Source organism: Rhodotorula toruloides (assembly GCF_000320785.1).
Source record: "Rhodotorula toruloides NP11 unplaced genomic scaffold Scaffold3, whole genome shotgun sequence".
NCBI lineage: Eukaryota > Fungi > Basidiomycota > Microbotryomycetes > Sporidiobolales > Sporidiobolaceae > Rhodotorula > Rhodotorula toruloides.
This window is the reverse complement of record NW_015622963.1, coordinates 218199-230751: the sequence shown is the minus strand read 5'-3', so window position 1 is coordinate 230751 and position 12553 is coordinate 218199. Positions and strand designations below refer to the sequence as shown.

The following is a 12553-nucleotide window of genomic DNA, read 5'->3' as shown; positions in this document are numbered from 1 at the left end:
CAGCAACACGGTCGCCGCGCCTCGCCGTGCTCGCGGGAGTGACGCTGGACGGACTGGCGCGATGCTCAAGCGCTCGAAATCGCTCGCTGACTTCTTCCGCCCATCCCGCTCGCCGTCGCCTGCTCCCGCTGCCCCTCCTCGCCCCGCACCCGCATCCACCGCCGACACAGACGCGTATTCTCGACGGGACCCGTTCAGCGATGCATCCGTGAGTTCCAGCGCATCTACTGTCACTCTATATCCCTCCCATACGCCCTGCGCCGCTGCCGGACGCGTCTTCGCCCCGCGCATCGCAACCGAGCGAGGGCTCTTGGCATGCCAGCGAACCTTGGCGGAGGGGAAGACTTTGGAGGACAACGACAGCATTGTACTGACAGAAAGAGTGCATTCTACCCGGCAGACTTCCCCGAGCCACTCGCGCCAGGCTCCACCAACGCTCGACACCTCGTTCGTCCGCTCCGGGACGGTCGACGATATCCTCGGTGCCTACGGAGACTCGCCCACCAAGGCGCGCCAGCCATCTTTCCCAGAACGCTTCGACAGCAGCTACACCACCTCGTCGTCTGTGTCGGCCTCGACCTCGCGGGACGAGATTGCAGAGATGGTTCCTGTCCTTGACAGGCGGGACGATGTTGCGACGGCGACGAATGGCGCGCTGAGGAGTAGCCAGAGGAGTGCGAGGAACAGGCCTGGAGGACCGCAGACTCGGAGTAGGAGTAACACGGACCTTGACTTGATCGACCGGCTCGACATCTCGGGTCTGTATGGCGGAGGAGGTGCGTCAAGCGGTCTTCTTTTCGACTTCTGTAACTGACAGAGCTCTCACAGGCTTAATGCGACATGAGGGACCTTACGCCGCCGCCTCGACGTCGCGAAACCAAGGCAACCACGCGCCCATCGCCGCATTCGACCCATCCGCCTTCAGCCTCGGTCCCTCTCCTTCACGCACTCCGCCCCCTCCCTCCGCCTCCTCCATGCGTCGCAAAGTCTCGAATGGCTTGTCGGAACGAGCGCAAGCGACTCTGGCAGCGATGGACGAGAACCGCGATATCACCCTGGGCTATCCTGGCGGTCGCAAGGGGAGCGCGAAGAACCAGCAGCTGCTGGAGATCTATGGGATGAGGGACGCAGAGGCGTGGGAGGAGTATGGACAGGCGCGGTATGAGCCGGGAGGTAGTGCGACTGCGAGTAGGGAGAGCGTTGTGCCGAATGGCGAGACGGGCGAGACGGCGAAGCGGAGCAAGGAGGACAGGATGCAGCGGACGCAGAGTATCTGGGACATCGAGGTGCGCTCGTATCTGTCCTGTTCGCTTGTCGGCTTGCTGACACCTCCGTCAACAGGCCACGCTCAAAGCCGGCAAGCCCGTCGGAGCAACTGCACCTCCCCCCGTCCCCGTCATCCCCGCCGACTGGAACGCATCCGACGTGTCGCCCTCGAACAAGCCGAAGCGAAGCAAGTCGCTCGCAGCGCGCTTCCGCGCCGGTCGCAAGAACCCGAACAACCCGCTCACGGACGATACGACGGTCGTCACTTGCGCCGAGGACGGGCGCGAGGCGGCTCAGGCGCACAGCGTGCCTGTCAGTCCTCTTGAGGAACGACGACCGTACCGCGACTGGCCAGCCAGCTCGCCCATGTCGCTCAACGGGTCGAGAGGGCCTTCGGCTGGGATGGACGGCGGAGTCGAGCAGCTCGAGGCGCGCACTGCGGCGATCAAGTTTGACGAGAATGGGCTGTCGGCGCCTATGAGTCGGACGGCGACGGATGATGGGTCGGTCACGGCGAGCCCGACGACTGGCAAGAAGGAAAAGGGCGGGCTGAAGAGGCTCTTCTCGACGAAGCGCAAGGTGGGTCTCGCTCTGCTCAGTCACTCTATGCGTCCAACAGCTGACCTTGTTCGCGCATGCAGGGCTGATTGTAGACGTTATCGAGAAGGCAAGGTTGCGGGCGACCTTGTAAGGACCGCCAGGGTTGCGGGCTAGGGGCGGCGGCGCTTCAGGCGCGCGTAAGGGCACTGTATACGACTCATCACGATCTCAGGAGGAACTGCAACAAATACGAGTACAAGCCAGTTCTCGCCTCCTCGACTTACCCTCCCTTCCGCTTCCTCGTCTCCCCTTTTCCTCCGCCTGCTTGCCCTGCTCAGCTCTTTCAGACGGCTTCGAAGGTTGTTTTCGGACAACTTGCCTCGCACCAGCTTTGTTCTGCGAAACCAACACACGATGAAACGTCCAGGGGAAGGGTTGTCGTTGACCTTTTGTCTGGACAGAGTTCCCGATGCCTGCTGGACCTGCTCTTGCTCCTGTGCGATATCCTCGACCATGACTGAACCCCTCGCCGCACCCGAATCGCCCTTCCCGCCGCGCCCGTCTCCCTCGAGCGACCCCTCCTCGACCCAGTCTTCCTCGTCGAGCGGACCGACGCACGCAAAGCCGCTGCCGGTCGAGTTCCCCTTGACTTCCTTCTCGTCGACACCGCACAACGTCGCTTGCTTCGCCTTCCTCCTCGGCGCGTGCTGGGCCATTGGACTCGTCGTCGTCGCTTCGAATGCCTCAACCTGGTTCTTGTGGTCTCTCGACGCGGTCAAGGGGGCGGCTGGCTCGGCGAAGCTGGGAGAGAAGAGTTTGAAGACGGCTGTGCTGGGCAGTCCGCAGCTTGGAGCGTACTTGACGAGCTGGGCGGCCTTCCACCTCCTCGAGTTCGTCGTCACGAGCATGTACAACCCGGGCAAGCTCTCCGTCTCCTGTAAGTGCCTTGATCTTGAATGCACAGCAAGTATGCTGACGTGCCTGCTTCGACAGCTTTCCTGCTCGACAACGGGCGAGGCTACCACGCCGCACACATCGCCGGAATCGTCGAACACATCCTCGAGGAAGCTTACTTGCCTGAGGAATGGCGGCGGTGGAAGCATACTGGAGGGATCTTCGTCTTCGGTGCGTCCATAGTAAGCTCTTTACGAGAGGCCTGACTGATGAGCTGCTCCTCCAGGTCTCGTCGTGGTGTGGATTGGCCAGGTCCTCCGCTCGTTCGCCATGATCAGCGCGAGCAGCAACTTCTCGCACCTGTGAGACCATTGTCAAACTCGCTTGAAGGTCCGCGCTGACTCGTCAACGCAGCCTGGCTTACAGCAAGCGTCCTGGACACCAACTCGTCAAGACGGGCATCTACAGCTGGTCTCGCCACCCTTCCTACGCCGGCTTCTACTGGTGGGCTGTTGGTACTCAGGTGTGTCGGACTGCGCTCTCGGAGACGAACAAAGCTGACTGCAGAAGCGCAACAGATCGTCTTGGGCAACCCGCTGTGTACGATCGCTTTCGTCGCCGTCCTCCAGGGCTTCTTCGCCAACCGCATCAGGAGTGCGTTCGGCTCGTGGATCGTAGCTCCCGTCGACCCGCTCACACTCTGCCCGCAGTCGAGGAAGCCTACCTCGTGAAGTTCTTCGGCAAGGACTACGAGGACTACCGCCGCAAGGTCCCGACTCGCATCCTCTTCATTCCGTAGCCTACAGTCGACACTCGGCGGCCTTGCCTTGCATTCGCATCTTTCTGCAAGACTCCGACGGAAGACAACCGGGCCGCAGATCGGCACAACGCGACTTGACGCGTTCCGCGTGTTGTTACGGTGCTCCACCTTGGCATTCGACCTTGCTTGATATCCTTCTCCTCAACCTGCTTGCTGCACTGTCATTGCTGCTCCGTTGACGTCTCCCGATGCCGCCGGACTCGCCCTCTGCTGGCCGGAGAGGCTACGCCGTCCTTGCTTTCACGATCTGTTTTGTCCTTCTCTTTAGCGGATCGTACGTTCCCTCTCGCACCGTCCCTGCAGTCTGCATGCAGACGCTGACGTTCTCGTGTCGTTTTAGACTGTTGCGCGACTACGATGACCCGCTAGCTCAGCTTCGACGGACTGCGGGAGAGGGACGCTGGAAGCAGTTCTTCGGTGCGTCTCGCCATCCTCCCAGGGCTGATAACATATTGCGCGGACGATCGGCTGACGAAGCCTGTCAGCAGGCTCTTCACGCGCGACGTGCGGCATCTCGCCCTCGATGCTCGACGAGTTTGGCCTTCACAACTTCCGCCTCTCGCAAGTCCACGTTGGCTCGGGTTATCGAACGCAGCGGTTCCTCGAGAAAGCGCAGAAGGGAAAGACGCTGCGAGTGGGGCTCATCGGCGGGAGCGGTGCGTCAACCTACCTTCTCCTCCTCGTTTCTCCCGCTCATCCTCACTACGCCGCAGTGTCGCTTGGGCATGGCACAGACCCCGTCACCGGTCAGCGAAACAAATACGGCGCCGTGCCCGTGCAGGAGCAGTGGCACCAAATCGTGATGCGGTACCTCGAGGAGGCGTTCCCGACGGCCGAGTTTCACTTCCGGAATGGCGCAAAGGCTGCGACCGACTCAAGCTTCTTTGAATGGTGTTGGACGAGCTTGATGTACGTCGCGCCGTCCTAGAGCTCTGCAGCGAATCTGACGACGACCCTTCGCAGCGGCACCGACGTCGACCTCGTCTTCATCGAGCTCGCCGTCAACGACGACCCGAACACGAGCTTCAGCAGCTCTGAAAACCTCCTTCGATCCCTCTTGCAGCTCGACTCGCAGCCGGCCGCCGTCTACGTCGACACCTTCTCGCTGTACAACACCTTCGCCGGCAAGCAGCAGACCCTTCTTTCCGCCCAGGACATCCAGTCGACCCTCTCGCCCTTCTACGATGTCCCTCAAATTTCTGCACGTCCCGCACTTCTACCCGCCCTGATTCGCGACCATAGCCTGAAGGAGCCCTGGTTCTTGGGCGACGAGCGACACGGGTCGACTAGCCTACATCGCTTCTTGGGCAGTATGGTCATCGGCTACTTGATGGAGGAGCGGTGTCGCGTTGAGGAGCTCGCACTCGCAGCAGGCGAGGGAGGAGATTGGCCTAGTCGAGCAGCTCTCGGGACAGTTCCGCAGGTGCGAATCAGTCTTCCGCTTCGAGCTCTGCTTGAACTCACTGCTCGATTCGCAGGTTACGATGCGAGAACGCTGGAACTCGACGGAGACGCACGCGACGAAGCCGCCGACTTGCGTGACGGCCGGCGCAGGTCTCGTTCCCGCCAACGAGCCGCAGGACTGGAAACTCGTCGACTGGAAGTACAGCAGTGCGTTCTCTTATGCGTCTCGAGCTCGTGTCGTAACTGACTTGCCTACCGAGCAGAGTTCTACTACGAGGCAGCCGTACCCAACTCGGATGAGATCGTCTTCGACGTCGACGTTCGCGAAGGAGCGCAAGGACTCGTCGCCATCTCGTACCTGCGCTCTCGGCAGTACAACCTCGGTCGAGCGCGCTGCATGGTCGGCGAACGAGGTGCCGACATCGACGGGCACTGGGAAAACTCGGCGTCTCTCGCTCAAACGACCATTGTTGCGGACAAGGTCCCGCCAGGACGGCACCAAGTGCGTTGTCGGACACTCGCGGCGGACGGCAGCTCGGGACGGTCGGCGTTCAGGGTGATGGGAGTTATGTCGGTTTGAAGTTCTTGCGTCGTTCCCTGTTGCCATACTATCCGTTCCTCTGCGCCCCTCGATGCGACGTGCTTGTCTGGTATGCGCTGCACTGCGTGACTGTGTAGTAGGGGAGGGAGAGCGCCTACGAGAGGGAGGAGGGCTACAACAGCGGCGGAGAACGGCTAGAGGAGGAGTGGAAGTGGGTACAGGCGAGGGAGAGGAGGTCGGACACTAGGGTGGACGAGCTATATACAGGGAAGTCGACCCAAGAAGTAGAGTTCAGGGGAAGGAGAGTTGCTGGTGGTGTATGCGGTCGTTGCGGAAGGGAAAGGGAAACTCAGTCTATACGCATGGGAGAAGGCATCGCGACGTCGTGCTTGCGGCGCCCGAGGAGGGTCGCGCGGTCGAGGGCCAGCTCGAAGCCGCCGTTGCGTCCTCGTCGTGCCGCGTTGGCATTGCCGCGATCTCGCGCACCCGCTCGTCCGTCGTACAGCGCCGCCTCGGCCTGCTTGCGATCTGCGCCACCGTAGCCCGCGTAGTTCTGCGCCGCTCGTTGCGCCTCGGCTGCCGACTGGGTCGGACCGCGCTGCTTGGACAAGTCCTGGAGGTCGCGCCGCTTCTGCTCGATCGCGCGCGAGACCTCTGCGCCGTACCGCCTCTTGGTCGCCTCGAGGTCCTGCTCGTCCGCCTCGTCCTCGTCGACCTCGTTCAACCCCTGGAGGAACCCTCCGCGGCCCTTCTGCCGATTCCGTCCTTCCTCCTCCATGCGGTGCACGGCGTACGTGACGTCGAACGCCTCCTTGAGGTGCGCGACGCCAGGCGAGGGCATCGCGCGCATGCCGCCAGGCGCGAGGAGGGGCGAGTCCATCGGCATGTACCGCGGGACGGGCTTGAGGTTGAGCGAGTCGAGCGTGCCGGGCGTGACGGCGGGAGGAGCGGGCTTGGCCTTGCACCACGGATGTGCGAGGAATTCGTCGATGGTATACCGCTTCTCCGGGTCGGTGTCGAGGAGGTGGGTGATAAGGTCTTTGGCTGCGGTCGAGGCAAAGTCAGGGTCAGCACGGCTCCCATCGGCGAAGAATGGGACTCGGAACGCACAGGAAGCCGAGATGTCGTCCCACCACGGGCTGAGGAAGGTGTAGTAGCCCTTGGCGACCTTCTCCGTCAAAACGTGGATGGACTCGTCGTAGAACGGCGGGAAGCCACACAGGAGCGTGTAGAGGACGCAACCGAGAGCCCACATGTCGACCGACTTGGAGTACCGCTCGTCCTTGACGATCTCGGGCGCGGTGTACCCGACCGTCCCGCACGGCGTCATCGTCTCCTCGTTCCAGACGATCTTGGACAAGCCAAAGTCGGCAATCTTGACGCGACCGATCCCGCCGCCACCGACGCCGGGGATGAACTCGCCCTCGTCCTCCTTCTCCTCGTCGTACGGTCGGTGCTTGGGCACTTTCGAGGGGATGATCGGGATCGATTCGAAGAGGATGTTTTCGGGCTTGATGTCACTGCGGCGAGCGGGCAAGCGTCAGCGAGGGTGAGCGAAGATCGAAGGAAGGCCAGCGCACCGGTGAACGACGCCCTTTTCTTCGTGGAGGTAGCGGATGCCCTGCGCGACTTGGAGGATGACATGTCGCGAGAGCTCTTCGGAAAAGTAGGTGAGCTTGACGATCTGGTGGAAAAGCTCGCCGCCGCCCATCAACCTGCGAAGAAGAGCGAGGGTCAGCTGAAAGCGCAAGGAAGGCCGAGGGACGCTGCGCACTCGAGGGTGAGGTAGTAGTGTTCGCGGGATTCGGTAAAGTTGAGGAGTCGGACGATGGAAGGGTGGTTCAGGCCGCGCATGATCTGCACTTCCTTGAGGATGTTGGCGCGCTGTTTCACGGAGAGGAGAGGGAGGGGAGGTGCGAGGCGAGGCGGAGGTTCGCGGGATGGCGACGTCGAGGGTAGGTAGGTGTCGAGAAGAGCAGAAAGAGAAGCAGCCGCAGGGCGAAGTGCGGGGTCGCGAAGGTCAGAAAAACACGACTCAAGACCTATGTACAGTGACGGGTGCGGGAACCAAGTCACGAGGCGCGGTGGGTCCTGCCCGCGCAACGCCGCAAGCGAGAAGGGCAGGGACGAACCTCTGTCGCCCTCGGCTTCTTCTTGACCGCCTCGCCCACATGCTTGCCTTGCGCTTGCTGCTCGACGGGGTGATCAGTCCCGTCGAAGGCAGCACGCGAAGCGACAAGGTAGTTCATGGGGTTGGTTCGAGGGGTTTGCGCAGGCCAGGACAGGACAGAACAATCCAACAGAGCCCGAGGCAAACGAGACCGAGACGAAGCCAGCATAGGAGAATAGGCGTGACGCGGAGCGAAAGTCGGAAAGTTGGACGAGAGGCGGCGGAGAGAGAGAAGATAGGAAAGAGAGGAGACGACCAGTCAGTACGCGGCGCGAGGGACGGTTGGCCTGGGCGAGGACGAGCGCCCGGAGCTGTTCCGCTTGGCGAGACCGAGCGGGCGGCGCGGCGCGACTTTGCTCCGTCAGAGACTCGTCGCCGCCGAGAAAGCGCTGGCCAAGTCGTCCGTGTCGAAGAGAGTCTGGCTGGCGAGCTGGGAGACCCGAGCGAGACGCAGAGCGCGAGGGAAAGGGTCGCCTCACCTGGGACGAGTTGAGTTCAAACTTGCGGACACACTTGACGGCGACCTTGGCGGACTTGCCGAGGGACGGGTCGATGGCGAGCTGTGCGGGTGTTGGTCGGAGCGTCGCCTCGAAGACGTTGGAGAACGCGCCGTCGCCCATCTTCCTCCCGAGCAAGAGTCCCTCGGGGAGACCCTCAAAGACGCTCTGGTCGCGCTTGGCCTTTGCCTCTGCGTCCTTGCGCACGAGGTCCTCTGCCTTTGCCTGCGTCGCCTGCGACATCTGCTGCTGCTGCTGGGTGTGCTGACCTCCCGAGGCCGAGCCAGCCGTGATCGGCTGCTGGTTCATGGCGGCGGCGGCGGACGAAGACTGGGGCGGGGACCTGGACCTGGACGAGTCTGCGGGGAGGTGTGCGGGCTCTGGCTGGGACGGGAGGGCAGCCTGCTGGGGTTGTTGGCGCGATGACGCCTGCGAGGACGACGAGGATGGGGAGTGGGTGGACGCGGGGTTGTCGCGCGCTCGCTGGTTGTCGTGCTTGTGGAGCAGGCCCTTGAGCACGTTGGCGATGGGCATGGCGCGCAAGCCTGAGTGCGGTGCGAGGTGAGCGAGAGCGGGCGATGATGTCGAGCAGGCGAGATCGTTCCGCCCAACTCGTCACCGCGCCGAGATCCGCAGCACACCCCGATTACAACCAACCCGATTACAAACGCAACTCCTATTCAATCACAAACTGACCTAGTCACCCTCATCCCTCTCCTCTCTCGCTCTTCCCCGACCACTCTGCTCATGAACGGACTGCAATTGCGTATGATACACCGAACAGAAAAGACGGCGCGCGAGGGGGGGCGATCAGCGCAGCCAGCGAGCGAAAGGGTATCTATCGTTGCGAGAGGAACAGTAAGCCGTGAATCGTAACAGGCGAAGGTATCGTGCATGTGCGGTGCGAGTAATGCAGTTGGCATTGTAGCGGAAGAACGGCGTTGAAGGACGGACTTGGCGAGAAAAAGCGAGGATAGGAGCGTCACTTCTTGACTTTCGGTTTGACCTCGTCCTCCTGCAACGTCGACACGAGGTCGGCACTGGGTCTGAAGAAAGGAGACGGATGGTTGCGGACGCACCTGGCAAGGGTGCAGCATGATTTTGGTCTTCTGCGCCGCCGAGTTACCTTGGTACCCTTGCGACCTGGACAAACACGCCTGTCAGCCGCCGCGATCAAGCGAACGATGCGAAGGGGGCGCACCAGTCGTAGCTGATGGCATCTGCGAGCAGCGGACGTTGGGTTGGATGTGTCAGCAATTGCTTGACTGAGCGTGAGGAAGGCAACTCACAGGCGAGGTACTGGCTCGAGTGGTTGAAGCGAGCGGCGACGACCGCTGCGGAACATGCGAAATAAGCTCGAGCACAGAAAGGAGAAGCGAGACAAGAGACGAGACGCACGACCGCCAACGTCGACAATCGTCTTCAACCGAGTCCTCGAGTTATGATCCCAAATGCTGCGCACCGCTGGGGTCAGCTCGCGAAGCGTATGGAGAGAGGTTGTAGACCCACTTGAGCGTCCCGTCGCTGCCGGCAGTCACAAACGTCCCCATCGAGTTGAACGCGAGGTCGTTCACGGCGAAGACCTGGTCGAGGGCGACGACATCAGCTCACGCTCATTTCGTGCCGCCACGTACGCGAAACGGCAGACGAGTCGGGCGCACCTGCTGACTACCAGTCTTGAACTGGCTGCCGAACGTCTGCGATCCCTTCGCCATGTCCTGCCGTCCGTCATTTCTAGTCAGCCAACCTCCGTCCTGGAGACGAGAAACTCGCAACACACCTTCCGATGACACTTGAACGAAAAGTTGAGCGACGTCTTCGAGTCCTCGACATACTGGATCGCGCAGCGCCCTTCGATCGAGGCGAGGACGTAGCCTGATGCGTCGGGGAGGCACGCGAGTGTGCGGGTTTGCATGCGAAGGGGGGAGGTGATCGTCTTGAAAGCTGTGCCGGGGTTATCTGCGCGAAATCGTGTTAGTCATCGAGGAGAGGGTTGCGGCGGAAGAGAGGGGGGGCGAGACTGACTCAAGTTAAAGATCTGCATGTGGCGCTCGGCGGTACCGACGACGAGCAGAGGGTAGACGCAGTCCATCGCTGCAGGAGAAGGCGAGTCAGCTTGAGCCGGGAGCGCAAGCGCAATTCGCCCCGAGACGAACCGTAGCAGCGTTCTGGTAGCGTGACCTGGACGACAGGCGCTTGCTGCCGCAGATCCCAGTAGCGCAGGGTCTGCACGAAAGGGAGTAGTACAAGTCAGTGAGGCTGCACAAGGTGAGAGGAGCGAAGCTAACTCACCTTGTCCCACGAGCCAGTCACGACAAGTCCTCCGCCCACGTCGATCCAGTCGATGCACTTGATGGGAGCGTCGTGGGCGCCTATTTGCGTCGACTGGCCGCTTCCGGCGTCGAACATGCGAGCGGCGTTGTCGGCGCCTCTGATTTCGAGCATAAGTTCGTTAAGAAGCGAGGACCAGTGGCACAGAACGGCGCCACGCACCCCGACACAATCTTCGTACCATCCTGCGTGTCAACGAATAGTCAGTACGGTGTACGGGCACAGCCTGGAACCGGGAGGATGCACCTTCGACCACTTCGCGCACAAAGCGGGACCCTCATGGCTATACATCGCCTTCCCTTGGTTCGCCCCGTTCAGCCCGACCTCATATACCCTCACTTCGTTGCTCCAGCTTGCCGCAGCCAGCAAGTCGGCGGTGGGAGACCAGGCGAGGGCGGAGATCGAGTCGGAGGGAGGGTTGGCGATCTCGACGTCGGCCAGCTTGGAGGCGCTCAGCGAGAAGAGGCTCATGTCGGTGCGGTCTCGATGTGTCGGCTAGGGTTTGGAACGCTTCGAGGGAGGAGTGAGGCGTACGAGGTGGGGAGAGGTCGGCAGTCACTGAGAGAGTGGCTCAAGCGCTGAGGATGCTGCAGACTGTTGCCGAGGCCTCGAAGCAGATAGAAGGGGCGCTCAGGCGGCCCAGCAAGTCCTCCTGAACTAGCGAGTGAGGGACATGAGCACAACCCTTGCTCGGATCGCCTCTCTCGCTCGACCACACCCGCCAACGCCCGACGATGAGCTCAAGAACAGGGTAAGCGGTGTCTCTAGACGTGCGCTGATCTGTTAGGCTAACCTGAACCGCCCGCGAACAGAGCGAGCGCTTCCACCTCCTCCTCGATCCACCGGAAACCACGAGCTGTCGACCGCGACTCGGACGACTTGGACGCGCTGCTAGAGGAGCTCGAGGCGGAGCTGGATGATGACTTTGATCTGGGCGGATTCAGGGAGAAGCGGATGCTCGAGTTGAAGGCACAGTGCGTCCGCCTTCGCCTCCCTCACCCCTCTCGAGGCTCACGGCTCGCTTCCTGGCGCACAGGGTGGATGCTGCGCGACGAGTGCAAGAGTCGGACTATGGCAAGCTGACGGAAATCAGGGTGGAAAAGGACCTCATCGCCCGGACAGCGTGCGTGTCGCGACGCTCCTCCCCTCTCGTTGACTTTGATCCGATGTCAAAAAGCTCGTTCTCGCAGAAAGGAGAAGCGCTCCGTCGTGCACTTCTTCCACCGCGACTTTCGACGATGCAAGATCATGGACGCCCATCTCGAGGTGCGCCCGCACCGCCCGTTCAACCTCGACCGCCGCTTACCTCGTCTCGCTCGCAGAAACTCGCGGCAAAGCACCTCGACACGCTGTTCCTAAAGGCGGACGTTGCCAACGTTCCTTTTCTCGTCACCAAGCTCGACGTCAAGGTGCTGCCCTGCGTGATTGGCTTCGTGGACGGTGTTACCAAGATGAAGTGCGTAGGCTCGAGTCTCCTCAACTTCGCCGGCTGACGTTGCGCTGATCCCGCAGGCTCGTCGGCTTTGAGGATCTACCTGGCGGAGACGCCTTCACTACCGCCTCGCTTGAGCTCGGCATGCAGCAGTGCGGTGCGTGGTCTTCGTTCGCAGGGCAGCAACCCGGCACGGCTGACCTCTTCCCTTCATTACCCGCGCGAGCAGAAGTGCTCTCCAAGTATCCAGGTTCTGCATCGCCTTTCCCGTCTGTGCAGGGCGCAAGACGAGACGAAGGCGGCCGGCGACGCATCCGCACAGGTGCGCGCGGAGACAACTCGGACTTGGACGATTGATGCCCGGCCCGATTATCGCGCCTGCCAATGCCAGCGCCATCCCCTTCGCCTCGAGATTGCCTTGCGGACTCCCTGCGAAGCCACGCTTGTCAGTTCGCGAGGTACCCGTCGCCGACCTCCCTCTCTTCCTGCTTCGCCGGCCGATGGAGTCCCCGGCCCTTCTCTCGCGGGCTTGTGCCGTCCGTACCTCTCGCGTGCAACGACCTCGACGCGTACACAAACCCCAGCTCTCCGGATGGAATCGCATGCACAATGAGGAGGAAGACGGGCGGCTTTGCGGCGGAGCGAGCCAAGCGGGCCG

General features: G+C 62.0%; 6 protein-coding genes across 6 annotated transcripts; 4 read left to right on the top strand and 2 right to left on the bottom strand.

Annotated features, from left to right (window-relative positions):
• Positions 1-61: 61 nt before the first annotated feature.
• Positions 62-1957, top strand: RHTO_04659 (Pal1 cell morphology family protein; the record flags this gene model as incomplete). The annotated part of the gene is made up of 5 exons (XM_016418323.1): positions 62-208; positions 401-776; positions 829-1286; positions 1342-1849; positions 1908-1957. The coding sequence occupies 5 exons, from the start codon at positions 62-64 to the stop codon at positions 1955-1957; spliced, it is 1539 nt and encodes a 512-aa protein (XP_016275599.1).
• A 362-nt stretch (positions 1958-2319) lies between these two features.
• On the top strand, positions 2320-3499 carry RHTO_04658 (protein-S-isoprenylcysteine O-methyltransferase; the record flags this gene model as incomplete). The annotated part of the gene is made up of 6 exons (XM_016418322.1): positions 2320-2743; positions 2800-2931; positions 2987-3062; positions 3127-3223; positions 3279-3354; positions 3411-3499. The coding sequence occupies 6 exons, from the start codon at positions 2320-2322 to the stop codon at positions 3497-3499; spliced, it is 894 nt and encodes a 297-aa protein (XP_016275598.1).
• A 209-nt stretch (positions 3500-3708) lies between these two features.
• RHTO_04657 (capsular related protein, Esterase, SGNH hydrolase-type domain containing) lies at positions 3709-5504 on the top strand (the record flags this gene model as incomplete). Its single annotated transcript, XM_016418321.1, has 7 exons — positions 3709-3794; positions 3861-3937; positions 4009-4176; positions 4234-4429; positions 4484-4943; positions 4999-5131; positions 5188-5504. 7 exons carry the CDS (start codon positions 3709-3711, stop codon positions 5502-5504), a joined length of 1437 nt encoding a protein of 478 aa, XP_016275597.1.
• Positions 5505-5814: 310 nt separating this feature from the next.
• On the bottom strand, positions 5815-8666 carry RHTO_04656 (serine/threonine protein kinase; the record flags this gene model as incomplete). The annotated part of the gene is made up of 6 exons (XM_016418320.1): positions 5815-6509; positions 6576-6985; positions 7046-7180; positions 7240-7349; positions 7598-7654; positions 8115-8666. The coding sequence occupies 6 exons, from the start codon at positions 8664-8666 to the stop codon at positions 5815-5817; spliced, it is 1959 nt and encodes a 652-aa protein (XP_016275596.1).
• Positions 8667-9114: 448 nt separating this feature from the next.
• Positions 9115-10934, bottom strand: RHTO_04655 (mRNA export factor; the record flags this gene model as incomplete). Its single annotated transcript, XM_016418319.1, has 13 exons — positions 9115-9147; positions 9212-9275; positions 9334-9352; positions 9422-9466; positions 9531-9586; positions 9642-9715; positions 9794-9850; positions 9913-10091; positions 10158-10226; positions 10289-10358; positions 10425-10563; positions 10626-10648; positions 10710-10934. The coding sequence occupies 13 exons, from the start codon at positions 10932-10934 to the stop codon at positions 9115-9117; spliced, it is 1053 nt and encodes a 350-aa protein (XP_016275595.1).
• Positions 10935-11197: 263 nt separating this feature from the next.
• Positions 11198-12252, top strand: RHTO_04654 (GTPase inhibitor; the record flags this gene model as incomplete). The annotated part of the gene is made up of 7 exons (XM_016418318.1): positions 11198-11214; positions 11276-11437; positions 11500-11586; positions 11654-11729; positions 11786-11919; positions 11976-12052; positions 12125-12252. 7 exons carry the CDS (start codon positions 11198-11200, stop codon positions 12250-12252), a joined length of 681 nt encoding a protein of 226 aa, XP_016275594.1.
• Positions 12253-12553: the final 301 nt, after the last annotated feature.